Consider the following 26680-nt stretch of genomic DNA (forward strand, 5'->3'; position numbering starts at 1 on the left):
TCTGACCCCCACGCACTCCAGCTCAACTCCACCCTCCCACAGCCCTAACCCGCCCCAGCCCACCACCCAAGCCCCCTTCCCCCTGACATACCCGAAATTCGGGATACACATGGAATCCTTGCATATCCCAAGGGACAACTCTATTGGTTTAAAGATCAACATACGTACAGACATGAGTTCAGTTCTTGAAGCTCAGAAATATAGAGATGGAGATCTTGTAGATGCAAAGAGTTCTTTTCAAACAGCCCATGGGTTAAGGTCCTGCTGTGACCATATTCAGGGTGATTCCAGCCAAAGGATTCTCAATCCTTTTGGCTCAGGTTTCCCCTGTATGAGACCTTCGTCAGATCTGAGATAAAGAGGATCAGGACCCAAGGGCCTTTTATACAGTCTTGGGATGATTATAACAGATCTGAATTATTGTCCATATATTAAATTACTCGTCTGAATATGTGAGGGTCCACAGCCTATATTCAAAACAGCCCTAGCTCAATGATTTTTATCAATCTTTAGGACTCTAAGGATAAATACATTCTGTGTGCTGGTTACTGAAGAAAATGGACATTCTTGTTTTAGCTTATTGGCAGAGAAAGGATCATTCTCACTGTTTAGTTTGAGCTCTGCCTGCACCTTTGTCTTTAAATGCAATGAAGAGGACTGCAGACTTGCAAAATGGACTGGCATCTTAAACACAATTCTTGGTCACAACCAAGGAATTTTGTGAAGCGGTTAAATGTAATCTCAAAATAGTAAAGTGAGATTTGAAATTTATTGTGAGAAAATACTACGCCTGAATGGTTATAATAGAAATAAACTTGCTTGGCACACATGTTGAATACAGATGTTTTCAATATCCTGTTTTAAAAGCTATGATAAGTGCCAAACAAAAACATTAATTTAAGGGATTTCCATGTAATTTGGAATTTACAGTGTGTTCTTCAGCATTTAATCATGCATTTTACATCACAACAAATTTCTGCCCCTTTATCTGTGAAGTTTTCTTTACAACATATAATCAGTGCGATACTGTTTTCCTGAGACTTGAGGGAAAGGGACTTATTTAAAACCTTTTCTCTCTCTCTCTCTCTCTCTCTCTCTCTCTCTCTCAGACACACACACACACACACACACACGCGCGCGCGAATAGCACATTCATCTCTTTAGTGTAAAAGCTGATACTGAATAATTTACATATCAATGGTTTTAATTGCTGATTGCAAAAGAAACATCTCGCTAATGTGTTGAATTTAATATGCCAACTTCATTTTAAAAGGCATTCTGGGGAATGAGATTTATTTGCACTCTAAGACCTGCATCGATTCTGTATCTGTGGAGAAAAGGAGGGTTGCGTACTCAGCACCGGAAGGGAAAAAAGGGCTTGTAAATTGGCAGAGAGGAAGATTTAATAACAAGAATTCAGGTTGTCTAACACTAATTAAACTTTGCAGTCAACAAAAGGTTAATATATTTTAGCTGTGCTTTTTTTTTTTTTTTTAAGAAAGTGCTGGTACTAACCCCTGGCTTGGGGGAGGGGAGAGGAGAGGAGATCCTGCATCTGGGAGCTGACTGGTATGCACAGTCCCATGGCAGAGGTGCAGAGCCCCTCCAGCACCCCCATCTTCAGGAACCCTGACCAGGGTTCAGGGGTGACGATCTCACAGCCCCATGGCTGGGGTGCGGAGCCCCACCAGCAGCTCCATCTGCAGGAACCCTGTCCAGGGTGCTGGGGGTGGGATCCCACAGCTCTGTGCCTGGGAGCTGGCTTGTGTGCGAAGCCCCTCTGGCAGCTCCAGCAAGGGCTGTGTGTGTAGGGCCCACAGCTGTGGGAATCCCAGTGGGGCAAACATTCATGTGGAGGTGTACAGAAAAAAATCCCTGTATTTTTAGAACTACAGTGTCCTTTCTTGATAGCTGTTCAGTTTACAAAACAAAATGCTGAGACAGGGTCTTCTGCAGTATTGCCAATCTCAGATGCTCAAAAATAATGTTAGGTTCACCAAAAATCTTGAGATTATGTAAGAATAATAGATCTGGGGGATTTTATTTGCCTCCTTCACAACTAGAAGGGCTAGAAAATTACTTTTTCTTTAAAAATTAGACTGAAATCATCAGATCCTCTTGACTCCAATAATCATCATGAGATTCATGATGCAGGCGTGTGATGGTGGCACTGCTTCTGTGATGTGCTAGCTTTGACAGCTATCTGGAATAAAGAGCAAAAATTGGCAAGATAGTTTTTAAAAAGGGGGCTGCACATTCTTCTTCTTAGAGAAATTAGTACCCAAGAAAGGTGCCAGATAGGTGACTGGTGTCCAGTCACTATCAACACTATCTATGAAAGAGGAACAACACAGACAGTTGGCAATACATTTTGCCCCACCTTCCCTTGGCAGTAGTATGCCTTCAATCCTCGCTTCTGGGGAACATCTCCACAGTTGATGCCAGTCTCCATGACTTTATCCCTATTGTTGAGAGTTCCAATGAATGTTTCATGAAAGTTTGTCATGTTAGTTTTTATGAAGCAGATGCAGGTCTACTAGGAAGTAGACTGAGATCACCTAACTTAATGTAAATAACCCAGCAAATAATGTTGTGAGGGCTTGTCTATATGCAGGGCCATCTGTAGGCGAGTGTGGGGCCTCAGGAAAGCCCCTGAACCAGACCCCACCCCTGCCTCTTCTCATCCCTACTCTGACTTCCACTTCATCCCAGCCCCTAAACTGCTCCTCTCCTTTTCTTGCCCCTGTTATGCTCCTCCCATCCCCCACTATGTCCCTTTCCTGAAGCCTCCTACCTCAAAAGAGACAGCTGAGGAGGCCAGTAGTGGGTTGGAGGCCTCATGCAGGGCAGCAGCAGGAGTCAGGCCTCCCACAGTCACCATGGTGGCAGGAGCCAAGGGAAACCGAGCAGTGCAGCAGCCTGCCCTGCTCCACCACTCATCTCCCAACCAGGTTGTTCCTCTTCAGTGCAATGGAGGGAAGTGGAACAACTTATCTGGGACATGTGCAGTAGAGCAGAGCAGGCAAATGAATCCAACCCCCACCTCACCACAGTGAGTGTGTTTGTGAGAGTGGGGGGGGCGCTTGGGGCCACCCTGGGCACCACAGCTAACATCAATATGGGTGACTGTCCCAGCCATAGGGTGTTTGAAGCAGGTGTCATTGGGAGCCCCCAAATGCAGGTCCTGGGACAGCTGCCCTGAACTGTCCGTCTACATGGAGGAACAGACTTGAATAATTATTGCAGTATTCCCAAATAGCTCTCCATTTGGATCCTCTTATTATTCCAGAATAAAGTGACTTTTATGATGGGAATAGAATTAACACTTATATTCCTGAATAGTGTGTACTCACAGGAAGTATTCTGCAGTGGTTTTTCCAATAAATTTCTCCATGTAGGGGAGCAATAGCTAACAGATTTGGACAAATTAAGGCCAAAAGGAGATATTATGATCCTCTAGTCTAACCTGTGTAGCACAGGCCATGGAACTTTATGAAATAAATTTCTGGAGCAAATCTTTATAAAACATACAATCTGGATTTTAAAATTGCCAGTCATGGTTACAGAGACTCCTCCATGACCTTAGGTCAATTGTTCCATTAGTGTTCGGTCCTCTGAAAATCATCAGCTCCACTGAGGGTTGCCGAAGGTTTTGAAGTTTTGGCACATGCTTTTCTAGATCCATGTCCTTGGGCATACTGTCTTTCTGACCTACTGTGAAGCTGGTAATGTGAGGTTTGTCATAAAAATTCTCATACTGCGGTACTGACATGGGAATAGCTTTCACAGCACTAAAACAGTATATAATATTACTACCTAAACGGTCTCAATTTTCACCTGTATTCTTTATATTGGTTGATTTAACATTAGCAATGTCAGATATCTACCATTTTGTAATTTTTGTCTAGCTTGTAAAAGTATTTTTCTCATCACAAATTTCTTCTGTTAATTTTAAATTCTATGAGAGCAAGACTTTATTTTGTAGGAAATGAGCTCCAAATCTCTGTTCCAGAAGCATAAAAACTTGAATGAAGAATTTGTTTCAGCATTTATATTTTTGCAATGTTTTCTACATTTGAAAGTTTTTTGAAAAAATCTTAGCTACAGTAGTTAGCCTCACAATTCCCAGCATCAGCAAAAGTTAAAGCAGATTTGTGAAATGAAGCTATTAAAATTCAGGTGGACTTTTAAAATATACTTTTGAAAATAACCAACCCTTTATTTTCGGTGACAGCCAACCAACTAACGAGACTAGTGTTTCCCAAACTAATTTGGACATAGAACACTCTTGGGCTTGGAATATATTGATGGAACACATACATGCTGATCCAGAGGAGGAGGAGGAGTGTTCATACCGAAAAACTGCCGCACATCATGCTCAAAAGTTGATGATATACAAGAGTTAGGAGTTTTAGATGTGTTTTATTTTACAAAGAACAAAAAGTAACGAGAAAATCTGAATGAACTAGTACTGTCCTTCTGATAGGAGGATGGTTAGCAACCCTATAATAAGTATAAAAATTAAGTACAAACCCAAAATGAAACGTCAGTATAACAAAAAGGATAGTTAGTGTTGCTCTTTTGTACAAAAATAGAAAGGACAATATTGTTACAAAAAAGAATGTCCTCCTTTAAAGCTTTAAAAAGCTTTTTATGAAAAAGAAATGCAAAACAAATTGGGCATGGAAAAATATTTTTAAATTTTGTTTTTATAATTTTTTTTTTTTTAGAAAACTACTGGAAAATAAAAATGAATAACATTTGACAGGATTTTTTAACGGGAAGAGTGTTTTTGCAACTTTTGGTCACAAATCTGCTTACTATTAGGAATGATGTTGGAGAGTTGGATACTCCTATTAGGTGCAACATCATTTGATTTCTCTATTCCAACTCGTGCTGAAACCATCCAAATCGACTCTGGTTTCAGCACAAGTCACATTATAACAACTATACTATTATGAATGTGTTATAAATGTAAATATATCTGCCATCTAAATATTATTCAAATATCTTAATATTTTGATACTCATCATTTCATATTTAATATTTGAAGAGGAAAAATAATGGAAACAACAACATTTTTTCATGCAACATCTGTTCACATTGGCCGTTTCTACACAGCCCACTTCCTTCGGAAGTGGCATGCTAATACACGGAGCAAAAGATCCAATTCCCCACACCTCATTAGCATAACATCACATGATTTGGAGTCCAGAAGACTGTTCTTCTGGACTCCAAAACGCAGTGTAGAAGCACGACGCCTGGGGTGGCTTCCGGAAGGACATGCTTCTGCTGGAGGCCCCTTTTTCACAAAAATACCCAAAGAGGATAACAGCATGCATCTGTGATCAGTTTCTCCTATAGGTGAAGTGATCTGTGATGTGCATGTGGAGGTTGTGAGCTCAAACTTGGATGATGACTCCGAGGCGGCAGTATATATGGGTGCATTTACACTAGGAGCTAACTTCAAAGTTAGGCACTGCTTCGAAGTAGCCAGAAGACAGTCTACACATGTTTTCCCTTACTTCAAAGTTAACTTCCAAGTAGGGAGCCCAGCTTTGAAGTCCTTCCTCCATTCCCGGGAATGGAATACTGCCTACTTCAAAGTAGGGTATGTGTAGACGCTCAACTTCAAAGTTGTTTTTGTAGTGTAGACACAGCCGTGTGCGTGTGTGTGTGTGTGTGTGAGAGAGAGAGAGAGAGAGAGAAAATCTTTGGAATAGTTTTTGAAATTGTATTGCAAGCTATAGAGTTATTTTGATGTTGAACACACGTTTGATTTTAGTTTTAGTTAATGCCAGTACTTTTGAGAACAGAGTGAGGCGTGTGTTTGGGTTCGCTTGAAGAATGAGGCCAGTATATGGTAGGTGTTGGTTGTCTTTGAAGAATGTGGAAAGTGCTAGAATGTAGAACTTGATTTAATATTCCTTCTAGAAAACTTGACTTCTGAAAGTATAATAGTGGTACTAATTGGGGTTTTGAATGCCTCAGGGCATTGCTTATGAGCTTCAGAGACTTTTGCCTGTAGGTCACCAAAATAAATCCAGGTTTGGTATTAATATTATCTATACAAGGCTTCATTAAACACTAGGTCAACCAGATAATAACTTTAAGTTGTTGTAAGCATGCCTAAAATTATATATATTAAGCAGTTTCTACCTTCTTACTGTAACAAACATTGATAAGCATTTGATCAAGATAGCCATGAAAGTGCTAGGTCTGGGTGCTTAAACCCTTAAGAAATACGCTGCTTAACAAACAAGTGATACCATGGCCAATTGCTGACCTTTGCTAAGAAATAGAGTGGCACACTTTGGGGTCAGACACTTTTTTTTTTTTTAGATCTGGAGTAGATAAAAATTGTGCGTGGGCTGCTTTCTTCAAGATAAGGTCAGTATGTTAAGGGACACAACCAGAACATTACAAAACAAGTTGAATCAGTTCATGACAATTTTCTATAATTTAGTGTTTAAAGGACTTTTCCTCCTATCTTATCAGTCACCTTTTAATGTCAGCGTTCTTTTCAAAGCTTGTCTTGCTAGATGCTGTATTCCTTCTAGCCTTTTAAACCTATTATTTTCAAGGCTTTGTTACATTTTCCAACTTTGTGCACCTTAGTGCTGATTGGAATTATCCTTACAGAGTAAAACTATCTTGAATATAATAGTGAAGCTTATGAGAAGTTTGCCATCTGAAAATGCCCTTCCAGTTCTATGAGGTATGTAACCCTGAAAATCTGTGGATATCCATAGGCATCTGAATCCATGGCTTATTTTTGTGGATGTGAATACTAATTTTTTTTTTATCCACGCAGGGCTCTGTGTATTGACTCTCTTCCTCAGCTAGCCTGGACTGAGCTAAAGCCCTTCTTTTTATATGCTCTTTTCTCACTGACCATGACTGGCATAGATGGGGGGGCATGGCCCCCTTCAGTCTACAGTGTGTGGTTAACAAGTCACTCTGGGGGTAGGTACACGCCATCACATACTCTCCCCCTCAAGCAAGGATCTAGCAAATGTCCTTCTCCTTCCTCCTACCCTCTCACCCAGGAAAAGAAGTCCTCATTAACATGATCCTTCCTTACTTGGTGCAGTGCTCTGAATTAGCAGTGCTGGACAGATACCATTGCATTACTCAGGTACTGGAGCCCTTCATGGGAACTCTTCATGGAGATCCACAGGAGAGGTTCTTCCTCGAGTGTCCCTGTGGGTGCTCCACAATAGGTGTCGGGCTCGCCCCGGCGCCGCAGATCGGATCTTTCCAGCAGTTTCTGCCGGACCGCACGTGCGCCGGCGCGCTCCGCTCCCTTGCGCGCTCCCGGCCACGTACGCGATCCGGTCCCCGCCAGCTCCTTCTTAACCACCATCAGCTGCAGACGGAATCCGCTCAGGCTGCGGCCAGAATCAGCATATTTAATGTTCTTAGTGTTTTTAGAGTTTCTTTTCAGTCTTTCAGTTAGCTTGTTGTTTTCTCTTATTGCAAAAAAAGTCTATAACAGCATAGGCAGAAAGCCTTAGTAACCAGAGGAGCAACGGAGGCCTGGGGACGTAAGGCCATTAGGCCTCCTGCCGTGGCAGGCTGGGTCTGACAGAGGGGAACAAGCACAGAGAAGGTGCTAAGTACCCTATTAACAACTCAAAGACTCACCGCAATGTCGTCTTCAGGATTCAAGAAGTGTGAGTCATGCCGTGAAGCTATGCCGGCCTCTGATGGGCACAGTCAATGTATTAGGTGCCTGGGGGAATCTCACATCACCCAGAAATGCTCCTTCTGCAGAAAGCTCACGGCCAGAGCCAGGAAGGACAGAGAAATGCGGTTAAAAATGCTGCTCTTTGATAAGGCCCTCCAGCCAGACGTGCCGGAGAGGCCTCAACAAGAGGGACCCACAGGGCCCCATAAAAGGAAGGCGGCGTCCCTCACCCCATCAGTGCAAAAACGGAGGAAGCTCTCTCCAACCCGATCCCTGCCGGCAGCCACAGCGAGCGGGACGGGTGCAGCACATAGCCCCCAGCCGCAATTACAAACAAGCGGCGGCACGGAAGCGCACGTGGCAGAGGCTGAGCCTCCGATGATTAAACAGCCGGCCCGCACCGCGATCAGAGTGGCGGCCAGGCAAGCGCCGGAACCGGTGGCGCCACAGCTAGCAGCACGGATCCCCGGGACGCCGACGGTGCAGGGCTCGCAGGCACGCGGCCTGCAGGCGCTGGGGGAGACCACCCGCGCAGCACCGCAGTTAAGCGTGCCGAGTGCGGCGCCGACAGCGGGGCCGAGATCCCCGGCGCGGAAAGGGGCGGAGTTAGCCCCACAGGGGAGGGGAAAGGCAGCAGAGAAAACCCGGCACCGCAGCCCTTCTCCAGACAGGGCTGCAGGGCTGCTGTCTCTAAGCCCTCCCCTTATGCTGCGAACTCCAACAAGGAGGCAGGGGTCTCCCCCAGTCTACCCTGAGCCTCCCTCCCCGTTCCTCCAGCCAGCGTCACCATGGCTCGGGCCACCCTCGCCTTTTGTGGGATTTAACCCCCTGGAGTACTACCACAAATCAGTTTCACCACTGTCTCAATCACCCAGACGATCTCACTCCCCCAGACGCCGGGGATATGTGCCTCGAGGGTGGTCCAGGCCTCCATCCCAGGAACCGTGCCCGTGTTGCCATGGTCGCCCCTGTCACGCTGGGCATAGACAGCACACCCCCAGGGACAGGTCCCCCCAGACGGTTCACTATCCCTGAGGGCAATCGCGGACGGGGACGGAAACGCAGCTATCTCAGGGGGAGTTGGTTCTGGAACCCCGAGATTGTCCCTTGCAAGCCTCCAGCGAGAGGATGTATCATCGTCAACAGGACCCCGAGGGCTCAAGGGAGGCTTACCCCAGTGGTTCCTCTCTGTCCTCTCCCGACTAGGCTACGGCCCTAGGGGATGTCCACCCCACGGACGATCTCAAACAGTTCCAAGAGCTGTTTAAAAGGGTGGCCTTTACGCAAGGCATCCAAACAGCAGAGGTGCAGGAGAAGCACCATAAGCTCCTCAAAAACCTGAGACCTCTGGCCTCTTCTAAAATAGCTATTCCGCTCGACGAAGCAATTCTGGAGTCCGCTACCACGATATGGCAGACCCCAGCGTCCGCTCCACCTATAAACAAGAGAGCGGATAAGAAATACTTCGTCCCAGCGAAGGGCATAGAGTTCCTGTTTAGTCACTCACAGCCAAATTCACTGGTGGTGGAATCGTCTCAACAGAGGTTGAAAACTTCCCAGTATAAGGCAGGGGGAACAGACAAAGATGCCAAGAAGCTAGAGCTATTCGGCAGAAAGGTCTACTCCTCCTCTACCCTACTGTTGAGAGTGGCAAATTATGCAGCACACCTAGCGAACCATGATTTTGACAATTACTCCGGACTGACTTCTCTCATGGACTCGCTTCCAGAGGATAAGAAGCCAGTGCTGAAGGCCATCGTGCAGGAAGGCTACGCAGCCTCGAGGACAGGAGTTCAGATTGCCCTGGACGTAGCAGATACGGCGGCACGCTCAACGGCTACGGCAGTGGTCATGCGCAGGGAATCCTGGCTTCAGACATCGGGTATCCCGAGGGATCTGCAGGCGAAGATTGTCGATCTCCCCTTTTGACACGCAGAAGTTGTTTGCTGAATCAACTGATTCGGTCCTTCATTCCAGTAAAGACTCAAGGGCCACTCTCAGAACCTTGGGGATTTATACCCCTACCATACAGGAAGAAAAAGTATTACCCTCAGCAAAGACGATACCCGTATCAACCCCAGCGTGCTCAGTACCAAAGGGGCTACGAACAAGGGCGGCATCAACAGCACCAACAGTATAGAACTCCCAGGCGACGTTCCCAACAGAGCCGTGCATCCTTGGGGCAGGGCCAAATGCAACAAGTTTGACGGACAGATCGAGGGCTGCACTATCACTACCATCGTGCAATGTCATCCAAAGCTAATGTTCCATCATCGCCTCCGACCGTTCTACGCCCAGTGGCAAAAGATCACCACAGACAAATGGGTACTGGAGATCATAGCCATGGGTGACGCGATCCCCTTCCAGTCGCTCCCACCGCCACGACCTCCACCCAGGCCCCATCTCAAGGACACCTCCCACGAAGCGAGACTCAAGCAGGAGGTGGACCATCTTATGCTTATAGGGGCAGTGGAAAGAGTGCCGGAGCAACTCCAAGGGAAAGGGTTTTATTCAAGATACTTCCTCACAGAGAAAAAAACAGGAGGCTGGAGGCCCATCTTAGATCTTCGAGGCCTCAACCGGTACTTGCGCAAACAACGCTTTCGGATGATCACAGTCGCCTCTATTCTCACGGCACTGGACGATGGAGATTGATTCGCAGCCCTCGACTTACAAGACGCGTATTTCCATATAACAGTCTACCCGGCTCAGACGCTTTCTCCAGTTTATGGTCTGCAAAGAACATTTCCAACACAAGGTTCTGCTGTTTGGCCTCTCCTCGGCCCCCAGAGTCTTTACCAAGACCCTGGCAGTGGTGTCAGCCTACCTGCACAGACAGGGGGTGTTTATATTCCCATATCTGGATGACTGCCTACTGAAAGGGGCTTCGAAGGAAGAGGTACTACGCATGATACGCGTTAAAGCAAGCACGTTCTCTTCGCTGCGCCTGGTCATCAACCTGGCGAAGTCAAAGATCGACCCCACAGAGGACATAGAGTTCATAGGGGCACGCATAAACTCCATCACAGCAAGGGTTTATCTATCAGATGCTCGCTTTTGCGCTAGTGGTTTCCTTGTACAAGTCATCAACTTCAGCCCCATGGTGCCGGTTCTAACATGCTTACAGCTGCTAGGCCACATGGCAGCAGTAACGTTCGTAGTACAGAACGCCAGATTGCATATGCGCAGCATGCAGCATTGGCTGGCGAGCATCTACAAACCGGCAACACACACCGTCCGCAGGGTGGTGTCGCCCACGACAGAGGTGCGCAGATCCCTGCAATGGTGGGTGAACCCCAAGAACATGCTAACAGGGGTACCCTTTCATCAACCACAAATCTCTATCTTCCTCACCACCGACGCCTCCCACATAGGGTGGGGAGCACACATGGGCGAAAAGGTGGCGCAGGGACTGTGGTCCCCTACAGAACAGTCGCTGCATATAAATATACTGGAGCTCAGAGCAGTGTTAAACGCCTGCAAACACTTTCGAGACTATATACAAGGCAAAGTAGTCGGGATCAATACAGACAATACCTCCACCATGTTTTATATAAATCGACAAGGAGGAGCTCCGTCCCGTGCCTTATGTGCGGAAGCAGTCCGGCTGTGGAACTGGTGCATCACCAACAATATAACCTTGAAAGCCTCGTATTTACCAGGCGCTCACAACGTGAAGGCAGACCAGCTGAGCAGGCGCTTCGCACTCACACACAAGTGGCAGATCCATTCCAATCTGCAACGACCACTTTTTCACGCATGGGGGTTTCCCTAGATAGACCTGTTTGCCACTCAACACAACAAGAAGTGCCCTCAATACTGCTCCAGGGCAGGACTGGGACGGGGGTCCCTGGGGGATGCATTCGCGATCTCGTGGAAGGGCCCCCTGCTCTACGCATTTCCTCCCACAGTGCTCATCCACAAGGTCTTGCAGAAAGCCAGGAGAGAGAGAGCCCGCATGATCCTAGTAGTCCCAACTTGGGATCGACAGCAATGGTTCCCCTTGCTCCTGCGCATGTCGGACCGCCCACCGATGCCCCTTCCGGTGGGGCCGGACCTGCTCACGCAAGCCCAGGGGTCCATAGTGTATCCATACCCCCGAGGCCTGCGACTGCAAGCATGGTTAATCCGTGGCTCAGCTCCCTAGAGAGTACATGTACGGAGGGAGTGCAACAAGTCCTAGAAAGTAGCCGAAGGACTTCTACCAGGAAGACCTACAAGCAGAAATGGACTCGATTCACTGCATGGTGCTCTACCAAGCAAGTAGCTCCCCTTGATGTGCCTATATCTGTAATATTAGAATATTTACTGGACCTCAAGAGAGGCAGACTTTCCCTATCCTCGTTAAAGGTCCACCTTGCCGCTATATCGGTTTTCCGACATGAAGAGGAAGGGCCCACGGTGTTTGCCCATCCCATGGTTACCAGGTTCCTCAAGCGGCTGGTAAACCTGTACCCCCCTCGGAAACCGCTTCCACCTTCGTGGAGCTTGGACCTGGTGCTTAACGCACTAACGGGACCACCGTTTGAACCCTTAGCCACAGTTTCCCTCCGTCTCCTTACGATAAAAACAACCTTCCTTCCTGCAATCACATCAGCTTGCAGGGTGAGCGAGCTCGCGGCAGTTATGGCAACGCCACCCTGCACAGTATTTTCAAAGGAGGTGGTAACCTTACGGCTGCATCCAGCCTTTGTTCCGAAAGTTTCTTCAGAGTTTCGTATTAATGAACCTATAGTTTTACCCTCGTTTTATCCAAAGCCCCATAACTCCAACGAAGAGGCGCGCCTACACCTCCTGGACGTGAGGAGGGCGCTGGCTTTCTATATAGACAGGACTAAGTCCTTCCGGAAAATGGATAGACTCCTAGTCTCTCTCGCTCCCAGATCAAAAGGAGAAGGTCTCTCTTCGCAGAGAATCTCGAAGCACATCGTATCCTGTATAAAAATGTGCTACGAACTTAGAAAGACTCCTTTACTGGCCCTGCCTAGGGCTCACTCCACCAGGGCGGTGGCGGCATCAACAGCCTTTTTCAAGGGCATTGCGTTAAAAGACATCTGCAGAGCGGCAACCTGGTCATCCTACGACACCTTCGCCAAGCATTATGCCCTACACAGGGTATTCCAAGAGGATACCCGTCTTTCGACAGCGGTCCTTTCAGGGGCAAGCTGCACATAACCCGATTACCCACCTCCTTTCTTGGGTTACTGCTGGGTAGTCGCCTATCGTGGAGCACCCACGGGGACACTCGAGGAAGAAAGAGAAGTTACTCACCGTAGTAACGATGGTTCTTCGAGATGTGTCCCCGTGGGTGCTCCACCACCCATCCTCCCCGCTTTGGATCCCTGTTTAGTATTTTTCAGGAGCATCCGAGGCAGTTGGTCAAGGAACTGGCGGGGACCGGATCGCGCACGTGGCCGGGAGCGCGCAAGGGAGCGGCGCGCGCCGGCGCATGCGCGGTCCGGCAGAAACTGCTGGAAAGATCCGATCTGCGGCGCCATGGCGAGCCTGACACCTATCGTGGAGCACCCACGGGGACACATCTCAAAGAACCATCGTTACTACGGTGAGTAGCTTCTTTTTCATGGTTCAGGATGAGGTTGAAGGGGCTCCCTAATAAGTAATCACCCACTTCACTACCAGGTCCTCCTTCTCAGCAGAGTAAGATTTAGTGTCCCTGGGGAGCAGCTTCTGGGACAGAGTGAATAGCTTTGAAAAATGTGGGTGAAATAAATAGAACTTTCACAATGTGAAAAATAAGAACCTTGTGATCAGCTGTACACACTCAGTACAAAAGTGTAAAAAATTTGTGAGACCATGCACCATCCTTCAAGGGCTTAAAAACTTAATAGCAGAATAAACAGGATGTATCCCACACATCCTCTCCTGATGTATCATGTACCAGTCTGATCCAATGTTGACAGAATTGATAGAGCTTTGATTGAACTTCATTGTATTTTAGTCTTTGTTAAACTGTCTTGCCTCTTTAGATTTTACTATATTTATACTTTATATTAGTGGTTTTCATTTTTATGATTTTTATATTTTTATTTTTTCAGTAGCCTACTAGTTTTAAGTATGATAGTGGTTTTATAATATATAGTGTGTATTTTTTAGATCATGACCAATCTATTTGTATTCTGAAGAATTAATTGTTTAAAAATTTTTTGTTTTTCATATTTTCATTCTTGATTAATTATGTGGTGATAGTATATTAATTCCTTTAACTGAAGCAGAAAAAAGTTGTTGCAAGACTTAAATTTTACTCTATTTTGCCAGCACGTGAGAAACTGTAATATTCGGTATAATGCTGTCTTTTCCTTGTACAGTAAACTTTCATATTTGACATTCTATCATCCAGAACTCTCAAATAACCAGCATTTTAACCATAAGTAAATTTGTTACGTTTTCTATAAATACAATATAGTGAAAGTAAATGCAAATAAATACAGCAAATACAGTAAGTTTACAGTGTACAATAATTCTGTTATTTGTAAGTAAAGTACTCTGCGTACAGTTTTGTTTGTTTCTTAATATCTAATCTTGTTTTTCTTTAGTGTTGTGCATTGCTAGGTATACCTCTCTATTATCCAAAATAGTTGAATAGCCGACAGCCTCCTGGGCTCAGGGCTACCAGATATGAAAGAGTTTACTGTATCTTAGTTGTTTAGTCAGTATTGTCAGCACTGCATTATATGGATGGATAACATGATATAACTTCACTTGAACTGATATTCCTGTTTCTGTTATGTCTCTAATTTTATACTATGGAGTATCACTTTTGGCTTCTCATTCTGACAGTTTGTTTATTTAGTTATATTTTGAGGCTCTCTGTTATAGGACATATATGATGTAAACAGAATCTGGTTGAGCAACTGACTCCATCAAGCAATACATTTGTGAGAAACCTGCTCCTTGCATTTTTAGAAAACTTAATTTTCTGCAGTTTATACTATGGAGCCTTTTTAATGTGTTGGTTTAGAGATCAGTGTTCAAATAGTGTCACCTATTTCTGAAAAATAGTAAGTCTTACATTTTTTCATCTTTGTCTGAACAGACTTTGATACCCAATCCCAACTCCCATTAACTTCAATGGGAAGATAATTTGTGGTCCCATGGAGAGCAATAAGTAGAAATTGTTGTTAACAACTTATCTGCACTTGCAAGCCAGGCATTTGTTCTGTGTTTTTCCATAGCAATTTTATTGCTGAGATCATTTAAAAAGGATTGTTTTGAGAATAACCTAGAGACTACTTATCTAATGTGTGTGTTTTGTTTGTACCAAATAACAGATTTTACTTTTGGACTGTCAAATTAGCAGGTTATTTTAATAATAAAATTATATGAATTTAGCTGGAATTATACAAGAATTCCTGCCAGCTGTGATTTTGGGAGCACTAACCATATATGCAACTTACTGTTATATTATTCCTTAAGTTTCTTTTCATTATTAGATACCATATGGATAACTTTGAATTTTAAGTTTCTGTGCCTTTTTATGGCTAATGTTTCTGGTATTTTTTTTTAAAGAAACTTTTATTATTGTGGTCTCTCTCTCTCTCTCTGAACTGATTTTTTTGTGTTCCACGTTGTATTCTAAAGCTAAGAAGCCAAACTTGTAGTTAAGAAAAAGATTTTGGGAAAAAGTTATACTGTGTGAATGAGCCAGTTAAGTTTAATGGAAAAATCAGTTCTATTTTAATGAAAATAGATACTACAGAAAACTTTGTTTCTGTGTCTGTTTATTTTGATGGATGCAATTTAATGTAACAAATGGCTGTTTAATGTTACAATGCCCTGAAAAGTTGTGATTTGCTTGAACGTTAACTTATTGTTCCTTGAGGCATTAGCTCATATGGCACTGCTGTCAACTTTTAGCACCTAAATATAGATGGCTTCCTTCAACTTCAAGCTGTGAACCACATGTACACATTTTGTCCAGTGAATCTTAGTATTATGAAGAAAGTATGCATAATGTATATGACCCTGATTGATTTAAATATGTGCTTTCTGTAGGGGGATGGACTGAAGCAGGTGCCTAATTTTAAGTGAATTCTTAAAGGATGATCCTATTCAGGCCCCATCCTTGCTTTTTTATCATCTTTAGCACAAACCTCACAGCATGTCTTAAGTGTTGGGGGGCTGAGCATTGTTCAGAAACTCAAAAGACTCTTCCCTGAAGAGTTTGCAATCTAAAAGATAGTCCCAGGGCAAAGAAGATATGACTCAGTAGGAGACCCAGAAGAAGGGAGTTGACTAAGATGTTTGCTCCAGTGCTATTTTTCTATTATATGCAATTGGAATGGAGGTGATGATTGACTCAGATTATTTATTGGCATGAACTAGTAAGGAAGAAAGCTTCAAAGGCAAAACTTAGGTATTTACTAACATATTTATGTCTACAAACAAATCTATGATGGGTCACAGTAAGATGAATTGTAGGATGTTGATATAGTGTTCTTTATTCATTCCAAATATTTTAGTTTTTTAAGGATGAGTCAAATCCTGCCTTTCATGGAGCTCAGTGAAATTATTTCAGTGATGAATTTGTCCCATAAAATTTAGGTGTGATTAAGCAATAAGAAAATTATAGATGCCTAATCTAATATCAAAATTCATTTACTTTTAAAGGAATATAGTGGAATAATTTACCTAATGGATTTTGACACACCTTTTACTTATTTGATAGGGAATATCCCCACTGTGCTCTTTTTAAAGACCCACAGTCGAGAAGTGTGTGGGTTAGACCCTGGCAGTCTGAATTTTGGGATTTAATCCCTGCTCTGACTTTCTGCATAACTTTTGACTAGTTAAATAATCTGAGTGACTTCATTTAAAATGTATAACTCCTTGTAAGATGGAAATAGTACCTACAAGGTAGGTAAAAGATGAGATTGTTACCTTAAGCATTTTGATATCCTCTTGTGTAAGGATCTACAGAAGATTAAGTAGTAACAGTTTGTCAGATTGGCAACTATTTGCTTGTTGTAGCAACAGCTGTGTCAACATAGTTCAGGGAGCTGCGGCTAAGATTAATCACTGATGCTGTTGAGCAAAGACGGAATTAGAACCCAGCATGGTTGTGTTGAGTGTCCTAATCAGCATGGTATGAGGAGGTATCCGAGTTGTCTATCAGTTTAATTATTATGTTTTGTAAATTTCTGAATAGATATAACAGAGAGAGAAATAAAAGTGTAAAGAGTTCTTGATATGTCATTTAAAAATAATGGTGGAGTTAGACGCTCATAGGTCTAAAATGAGCACAAGGATTCTGGTTTCCGTTTCTACCTGGTACAGGTTGTACTTCCAAGAACTGGCATTCTTTGGGCTGGCGACATCTGTGGTATAGATGTTCTTGGACCAAAGAGTGCTGAGCTGGAGCCAGCAACAGTTGGGCTGGACCTGGTGTCCAGCAGCCTGGCTGGGGCCAGAACCAGCATCTGGCAGTGGGACTGGTAGTAGCAGAGCTGTAGCCAGCAGCATTGAGACCAGGACTGCCAATAGGGGCCACACAGGGCTCAAATTGGAGCTGTCAGTGGGCTGGGCGGGTCAGTCGCAAGAGACCTCCCTTGGTCTGCCAAATTTTCCTATTCGGGGCCAGTTATGTCACAGGAATGCCAGACCAGGGAGGTTCAAACTGTAATAGGACTGGCATATGAATGATGGAAGTGGGTTTGAGTAGCCCCTGCTCCCCTGCCCCCTTTTTCAATTTTTATGACTTTTTTTTTCTTTTAATGCATATTAGCCATAGAAACATGCTTCCATAGTACAGTGATCGTTCAAGACATTGAGTTGTAAATGTCAGCTGTTTGAAATAAGACTGCAAGAATATATCATGATAAATCTGTTTGTTATTTTTTTAAGGACTACTACACCAGGAGAGACTAAACTTTTAGCCTCTGAAGTCTATGACATTCTTCAGTCTTCCAACGTGTCAGACATGGATGGTGTGAATGAAATGAATTCTTGCCGGCGGAAAGCTCAGTTTTTCCTGGGGAGCACAAATAAACGAGCTAAAACAGTGGTTTTACATATAGATGGCCTTGATGATTCAGTAAGTATATCTTAAGTGCATATGATCACTAGGAATCCAACTGGAAATTATAGGGAAATACTGTGATAATGCATGTGCACAAGATAGTCAATATTGAAATATTGCTATATAATTCAAATAAGAAATTTATGGCTAATTGCTTTGTAACTTTGTGTCTTTAAATAATTCCATTTCCAGCTTTGCCAATTTTATTTCCTGTTTCAGTCACCTGTGGAATAAATCAGGTACTGTTTCAATCAATGACATCTTGTAGTCAGGGCATTGGAATCAAAACAATTCTTTAGTTTTCACTGTTGCCTGTATGGCATGGGAGATTTTGTACACTGGTTAATCTTCTGTTACAACTGCAATGTAAGGAATGTTCAGTGTTGTTTGTTAGTTCCATTTTGCTACATCTTTTTGTATTCCATGACATATTTTCTATTATAGTGACCAGCCTGGCACTTGAGACAGTGAGATCGCACTGAGTCTTTATGTGATGTCAGAATAACTCCTGTAGATTTATCCACCATACCCCTCTGTATAATACCCCAAGGCTATGTTTGCCTTTTTACGGCTGCCAAACAGCATGTAGATTGTTCGAGGATGTTCTTTATAAATGCCCTCAGGTCTCTCTGTATTCAGCTTTGTACCCGTTTTAAGTGTTCAAACCTGATCCTTTTCTTACTTTGTTTTGCCAAGTAAGTGTGTCAGTTATTCAGTAGCATTCCCTTTGTCTTATTTTCTTGTAAGTATATCTAGCTCCTCCTGAAATCAGATTGTACTCAGTCATTTGTATGCATAGTAAAGGAATCTTACCTCGGAACCCTTCACTTGTTCATTATTAAGGACTCATCCTCCCTACAGGGTGGATCGATGCTTCAGTGATCGATCCACCAGCGGTCAGTTTAGCCAGTACAGTAAAAACCCACTAAATCAACCACTGATCATTCTCCTATTGACTCCGGGACTCCAGCAGAAACAGAACAGTAAAGGGGGTCAACAGGATGGTTTTCTCTGTTGACACCCCTCCCTCCCCCTTGCAGTGTGGATCCTGCGGTAAGTAGATCTAAGCCCTGTCGATCTGAGTTATGCCACTAATGTAACTCAAATTGCATATCTTGGATTGAGCTGGACATAGACAGGTAACTGTTTGTCAGTTCCACTTGTTTTTGTATCTACAAAAACAGTACCACATGTTTTTGTATCTTCTGTTACATTTTCTAGCATTGTAGATTATTTGTACACCAGAGTCTCAATCATCTCTAAAACCTAGATAAACTCTGTCCACTTCTCCTTTGTCTGCCAGTTTAAGTACATGCGATCCTATAAATGGTCATGGACTAAGGTCAGCAGATGTGAAGACCACTTACTTGTGTTCCCTGACAAATGGAGGTTTATGCAATTTCACTCTTTAAGCATTGTGCCAAAGGTATCATAGCTATCCTAGTAAAACATGTATAACAAGGTATTTAGACGATTGAATCCAGAGAGCAGAACTTCAGGCTTCCCCATTTGCCTGGAGTACATCAGCATGTTTTCTCAACGCCTTATTAAAGGAAAAGGAAAATCTGGCTGCGTGCTGACTGGATTAGCTAATATATATAGTGCTGTGACTTTCATGAGACTATTAAAGAAATCCTGCTGGTATTCTAAGTACCTGATGTAACACGGCACCAGTAAAACATCCCTACAAAGCAGTTCTAAGTGTTAGAATACGTTGGGCACTATAAAATAGCAAGAAGCTATGAACAATAACAATAACTGAGCTTTATATTGCACTTAAGGAAGATTAGGTTTGAGGCATGCATGGAGTTGCATGTACTCATCTGCATGGCTGCCCTTAATGATTTTTTTGTCATGTCTGTGCAACATTTTGCTATCAAACTACTCTTTCCATCCTTGCCAAAATTAAAACAAACAAAGCAACTTTTCTCTCCAGTGCTGCTTCATGGTTGCCACAATTGACTCTTGGTTGCAGTGATACTTGTCACCTTCCTGTCTGAGGTCATGTTAATAGAGAGCAGCATCTGCTTTTATTAAATTATTTTTCTTTGTTAATTTAAGCATTATCTCAAAGTGTCAAACACATCTGTAGTAATTCAAACTTTTGGATAGACCTCTCTGGTTTTTTTTTTTTTTTTTTAAGCCAACACATTCATATGTCAGACTTGACCTACTTAGGGCTTTTTAACAGTTCATGATCTGTAGAAACAAGTGGAAATCCTGTAAATCTTTCTTGACTTGTAAACTTCAAGAAGTTCTTGTTCAGTGCATTCAGAATGAAGCTGCATTCTATAGAGTTTGATAGTGATCTCAGTCAGAAATCAAAAGGTGTAATACAACAGAAGTCTGTTGATTGGTATACTGCAGCTTCCTAATGGCTACGTCTAAACTAGACAGTTTGTCGACAAAACTCAAGGAACACCTGCATTACAAACACGTTCTGTCAACAGTAAAGCGACAAAAGTGGCACTTTTGTTGACAGCGTTCTGCCACTCCCCCCATGAGGCAGGACGCCTCTGTTGACAGAAAGCAAGTATGGATGCTCCAGGGGGTCCTCTGTCAACAGACAGGGCTTCCAGGACACTGGACAGCCCTGTTTGCTGAGCTTCTGGTTGTGCATTCTGTCAAGAGAGTGCCGGGCAGTCCAGCCACTCTGTCAACAGAGTGGATCAGTGTTTAGATCCGCTTTGCACTCTGGCTGTGATCTGCCGACAGAAGTTTTGTCAGAAGAAATCTTCCAACAATAACTTTTGTTAACAGATCACTCTAGTGTAGACATAGCCAATAAGACTTGTGAGAACAAAAGGATAGTCTGTATAATTATAGCTTGAATTCAGAATAATCAGAATCATTATTTTTGAGAACATTATGCTAGAGAAAGGCTTATCAGTTTTGGGCCCACTTATTTTTTTTATATTATTATTATTATTATTATTCCTCCCACTTCTCACTAGTGGTAAATGACTTGTCTACCATAATTGCTTCACAGTTGGTCTGATGGTTTCGGGAAAAGATGCAAGATGAGTCTTTTATATGCATCTCCGACTTGACTTACTCATTAAGTAAAGTAAAGCATAGATATCTGTGGGTATGTCTGCACAGCAGCCTTATTTCACAATAAGTTATTCCAGAAGAGCTATTCCGAAATAGCTTAGTTTGAAACAACACAGTTACACACAAAGGCTGCATCTACACTACCCCCTTCCTTTCAGAAGGGGTATGTAAATACCACGGATCAGAAATGCTAATGAGCCACTGATATGAATACTCAGTGCCATATTTGCATAATAGTGGCCACCTGGAGCATCAGAAGGGCTGCTTTCAAATTGAAAACTAGACGCGTAAATGGGGTTCCTTTGGGGGGGGGAAAAAAACAAAACCCAATTTCAAAAGCACCTTCTTCCCAGTCATTTTTGTTTTAACAGCACCTATTTTGAAATAGCTAGTTCAAAATAAGCATGATTTCTTGTAGAATGAGGCTTACCAATTTGGAAACAAATGACCTCTATTTCAAAATGTTCAAAATAGCAGTTGCATTATGTAGGCTATGTCTACACTAGCCCCAAACTTCGAAATGGTCACGCAAATGGCCATTTTGAAGTTTACTAATGAAGCACTGAAATGCATATTCAGCGCTTCATTAGCATGCGGGCGGTTGTGGCGCTTCGAAATTGACACAGCTCGTCCCGACGGGGCTCCTTTTCAAAAGGACCCCGCCTACTTCAAAGGCTCCTTATTCCCATGAGCAGATGGGAATAAGGGGACCTCGAAGTAGGCGGGGTCCTTTCGAAAAGGAGCCCCGTCGGGACGATCCGCGCGGCGGTGAGCCGAGTCAATTTCGAAACGCCGCGGCTGCCCACATGCTAATGAAGCGCTGAATATGCATTTCAGCGCTTCATTAGTAAACTTCGAAATGGCCATTTGTGTGGCCATTTCGAAGTTTGGGGCTAGTGTAGACATAGCCATAGACACCAGGATAGTTATTTTGAAATAGTGGCTTTGCTGTGCAGAACTACTCTGTGAGTGACCTTTAGGGTTTGTTTTCCCGAACGCTAGGTTCTATGCTGTGGTATAAGGATTGCCCACTTTGGGATTTGTTTATAGTTGTCAATATTTAGACAAGTTTTGTTAAAGGACAGTGGCCCAAATAGATGGGAGTCACCAAGTCTCCAGCTAGTGAATAGATTTGTGCACGTTCTCTTGAGACTTCGCGTTCCTGTACTGTTTTACAACTTTAAGTAGAAAACCATCTGTGGAATAAGAATTAGGCACATTTAGGGAAATGGCGGTACAGGTTATATGATTTGACCAAGCACTCAGAAAGAGAGACTGTAAATTCATATATGTTTCCATATAATCCTTGTATATGCAGTCTACTAAACTGTGGTGCCTCTTGTGCTCTTATGCATTCCCTCCCTGTGGCATTGGTTTTATTTGTCTTTCACTTATACAGTGCAGTTTGTCTTATATCTCTCAGGCATATGTTTCATATAATGATATTTAGCTCAAGCCTACTGTATTACCCACGATTCTAATTATTAATGTTCTTTAATACAGTCCTTATGTTTTGATGTGTACGGAAGTAAGCTGAGTTTTGCCTTTGTATAGTCTAGCTGATCCAGTTTATGGGCAGATTGACTAAATGAATGTGCTTCTTCCTGTAGGGAAACTACCATTGTCTAAGTATTGGCCAGTAATGACTGCATATAAGATTAATATGCTTATACATTGCCTTTCTGTTAAAGATCTCATGGCACTTTTTAGTTAAAATGAATTACTAAGGCATATAGAAATATGATTTTGAACCTAACACTTGATTCTGTACAAGCCTGTCAAGGTATGTGTTTCTCTAGTAATCCCACTACAATCTAGAATTTTTGTTCATGGTAGCAGTCTCTCAATAGATATTTTACTATGTGTAATAAACATGTTGTTTTCTAAATATTAAAGTAATAAAACATATTAAGATGATGTAGAATAGATGCAACTAATACAGGTCAATGTAATGTTATTGCACAGTCGGCATTGTCATTTGCTTTAAATATAACAGTCCAGTGGGGTTTTTTACCATTTTTTCTCTTGAAATCAGAGTTAAGGTTACACTGTGCTTTGATGTCCGTGAGCTGCCACAGATGAGGTGGCTGAAGGATACAACAGCTGCTTTGATGCATTCAGTCAGTATGGATACAAGTTGTCTGATAAATAGCAACTTAAACACTAACTGCACATCAATGAGCATTCCACTCAATCCTAACTTAACCTCAGGGGACTGTTTAGCTGATCATACGGAGAAAAGCATTCTTTGATTTTCAGCGCTTTTTTCCCCGATTATTTACAGTTGATTCCATCCTTGTTTTACTTTTAAAATGTAAGCAAAAATGTTTTCCTTTTTTGTTATGAAAGGATTTATAGTACTATTTAATGTCAGTGCATGGTTATTAAATAGAATTGTAACTTGCACTATTTTTTTCTGTTGCGAAACTACCTTTTTTACCACTTTTCTGTCATAAGAAATGCCGGAGATTATCATAACATCCATATTTTTATATGGCTTTTGTGTTTTAATTTTTTACATTTTTTTAGTCTCGAAGGAATCTTTGTGAAGAAGCCTTGTTGAAAATTAAAGGAGTTATTAGTTTTACATTTCAAATGGCGGTTCAAAGATGTGTAGTCCGAATTCGCTCAGACTTAAAAGCAGAGGTAAGTACTTAAAACTCCTGGCTTTGAGGCCTATGCATCTGTTGCAGTTCTATAACATTAAAGGTCTACCATTTTATTTTATTTTATTTTGTATTTTTTCCTCTTGTAGGCTTTGGCAACAGCAATAGCATCAACCAAAGTTATGAAAGCACAACAAGTTGTGAAAAGTGAAAGTGGAGAGGAGGTGAGATACAGTTCATTCTGAATAGAGGTGTGGCTGGCTTAGATCTTTGAGTCCTGTGGTACCACACCCATCGCTTCTCCAATAACAAGCAGTGCATTGTTTGATTGGTCTGAGTTTCATACACAACATAAAGAGGTTAAAATGTACCCTACCAAAGATGTTGATCTGTATAATAGTAATGCTAGAAGTTTCCATTGAACTATGTGCAAGAGAGACAAAACAGCCATCTCTTTCTGATAATAGACTCTCCTGACCTGGAGAGATGAGTTTGGAAGCTAGGTTTGCCTTCTTGGCAGTAACCACAGGTGTGGTTTTATTTTACAGCTGTAGAGAGAGATGGTCTGACTTTTTGATGCTATATTTTACCTTCAAACTTGACTTTTTTGTGTATAGTTTTAAAAAAAATGAATTGACAATATCTAGTATCTACCTGTGACAGTTATATGGGAGATGACCCAGAAAGTTGTTTGTTTGCCTCTTAAGATGAAGCCCTTATTTTTTAATCGTTTTGGTTCACAACATTTGACATAATCTATAACATATTGTACAACTCTTCTATTCATCAGGTGTTGGTTCCATTCCAAGATACTCCTGTAGAAGTAGAGCAAAATATAGATTTACCTGACTATTTGCCAGAGGATGAAAGCCCAACAAAGGAACAAGACAAAGCAGTATCCCGTGTTGGGTCACACCCAGAAGGAGCAGCCAGCTGGCTCAGCACAGCAGCAAACTTTTTGTCCAGGTCTTTTTACTGGTGACTTGGGTTTGGGGTTAAAGGACTGCATGAACCAACAGGGTGGCCAGTTTTCCATTGGTGTGGTGAACTGCCAAGTGCAATTTGCAATAAATTATCACAAAAGGATTTTAGATTACACAAATATATGCTGCATTTTACATTTTATTGGCCATTTAGCCTTTTAGGCAGGTCAAAAGACAGAGGCCTCAGATCAAGTCGCTTTTGTTTGTTTTCATGTACATTTTATTGCCTCCTTTTTAAAATGGGTCCACTATTAAAAACCAAACATTTATGCTTATGGAGCTTTAAGTTTTGACTACACATGAAACAAGTGATAGGGAGTACCCCTTCAACTCAAATCTCAGGACCTCAGTGCAAGGAAATTCTTATTAGTGCTAGTTGTACATGAATCAAAATGCCTTTTTTGCTTTGCCTTATTTCAGATTAAGAATTTGTTTTTTTTTTCCTAAACATTGATTCCAAATGAAAATATACCCTGCCTTTGGTTTGCATTTTATTTTGCCAATCATGTTCAGAATCAACATTTCATATTCATTTTCTGTATTAAAATAAAATTGCTACACACTTGAACATTATAACCCCTTTTGTTTACGGAAATATTTTTCAGTCCTTAAACCACTGGTGAGCTATGAGATTAACACGTAAGAGATTAAATGAGCAGAAAGAAATATGTATGCATATGTTATACAGTAAATAAACTGCTGAAGGAAAATCATTTCTATGATGAGTGTGAGTGACTTTGTGTACGCAGTACCAGATGCTGCTGACTGCCATGTAAGTTGGTTAAGACGATCATAGTTGGTCCAAAAGCTCTGATCTGCTCAGGTGATGGCTTATTGCTGTTTCTTCTGAGGTAGAGATGAGTTGTTGGCCTTACTCAGTTATCAGATTGTGTCCACTGTTAGTGAATGTAATGGTGACTGAAAATGTATAAACTTGAGAAGTAAAGCCAATTGAATGCCTATTTTGCCACAGTGCCACTCTTGCAAATTTTGAACTTAAACTTCCATTGCTGGGCAGAAATCTGATCTGTAGTTGTTGTTGTTTCCTCATATTGCCTTTCATGATTTTCCCAAAGCATCAACTTGGATAAGACTAAAACCATACCTGAAAAATTGGCTTTACCTTGTTGCTTGCAGACATTGTGAGTTTAAAGGTGTCTTGGTCATTATATCTTCTTTCTGTTTTATGACCAGAAAAGATAACAAAAGTTAAACTCCTGTAGATAGAAACTAAAAAATTAGGTATTTGAACTATTAGAAAACATTTTCAGTGTTCTGAAAATTGAAGTACTGCTTTGTTGCATCACATACATATAGCTGAAAAACTGTAACGCTATTACAAACCTTACAAAATGTGTTTTTGTTTGGGGTTTTTTGTTTTGTTTGTTATTTTGTGGTGCCATCCATGCTATAGCATTGGCTACAATTTCAATTTGGAGTCTGAGACAAATGTTTTGTCCATGAAAGTTACTCTCCTGTGTTACGGACAGGGAATAAAAATCATTCACAGGCTATCCTATTAATACAACAGTGCACAGGAAAAAGTTGCGTAAAATAGTAACAGTAACAAAAGTCAGAGCTGACCCATTCAAATTCAGTGTCATTCTGAGACAAAAATGCTTACTTGCTAACTAAATGTTTGTTGTTTTTGTTTTTTTATTTTTTAATGAATCTAGCTCATTTTGATTCAGGTTTACATGCACAGATTGAACATACAAGCTTTCCAGGGCATGTATTGCTTTAAATATGTAATATTACTTATATTGCTATCTAGAATGTTACAGTACCAAACGTGTTTGAAAAGCCCTCTGTTCTATAGCCATGAATGGAAAGTTTATTTTTTTTGTGTTTGCATTTTGCAGTACTGCACACCTGTTTACTAAATTACTACACCCCTTTGGATATTAATGGTTCAGTACAAGTACTTATTACAGTTTGTGTGTTCAATCTTTAGGTATGCTATTTTTGACAGTATTGCAGGTCTTGTAGAGCAGTTAAGGCATCTGTAAGAGTTTTTGAAATATATTGTAAAATAATAAAGGGTAATATAACTAAATTAACATATTCCTGCATCCTGTGGTTTTTGGGGTGTAGCACATTTGGCTCTGTTACATTCTTGGGCTTTCTGCTGCTAAAAGCTTATGATCTTTGTTTTTGGATTTTGAAAAAGAGCAACACAATTGCCTCATCATGGTATCAAATGAAGCATGTTGAACCATTTCTTTAGTGTATTATGTTTTTCATGCTGCTGATATTTTGAGAATATGCTCTTTGTTTAAACAGAATATTCTTCTTTGAGTGCCTGTGCATA

General features: G+C 42.1%; 1 protein-coding gene across 1 annotated transcript in view; it reads left to right on the forward strand.

The window, feature by feature from the left end:
* Positions 1 to 26416, forward strand: part of ARMC1 (armadillo repeat containing 1) — a 46219-nt gene extending 19803 nt beyond the window's left edge. Inside the window, exons 5-8 of the mRNA XM_074987134.1 lie at positions 17552 to 17741; positions 23310 to 23426; positions 23536 to 23610; positions 24177 to 26416. Coding sequence (XP_074843235.1) covers positions 17552 to 17741; positions 23310 to 23426; positions 23536 to 23610; positions 24177 to 24368 — 574 coding nt within the window. The 3' untranslated portion in view covers positions 24369 to 26416. The remainder of the gene's footprint in view (positions 1 to 17551; positions 17742 to 23309; positions 23427 to 23535; positions 23611 to 24176) is intronic.
* The last annotated feature ends 264 nt before the right edge of the window (positions 26417 to 26680 follow it).

This window comes from Carettochelys insculpta, chromosome 2 (assembly GCF_033958435.1).
Source record: "Carettochelys insculpta isolate YL-2023 chromosome 2, ASM3395843v1, whole genome shotgun sequence".
Taxonomy (NCBI): domain Eukaryota; kingdom Metazoa; phylum Chordata; order Testudines; family Carettochelyidae; genus Carettochelys; species Carettochelys insculpta.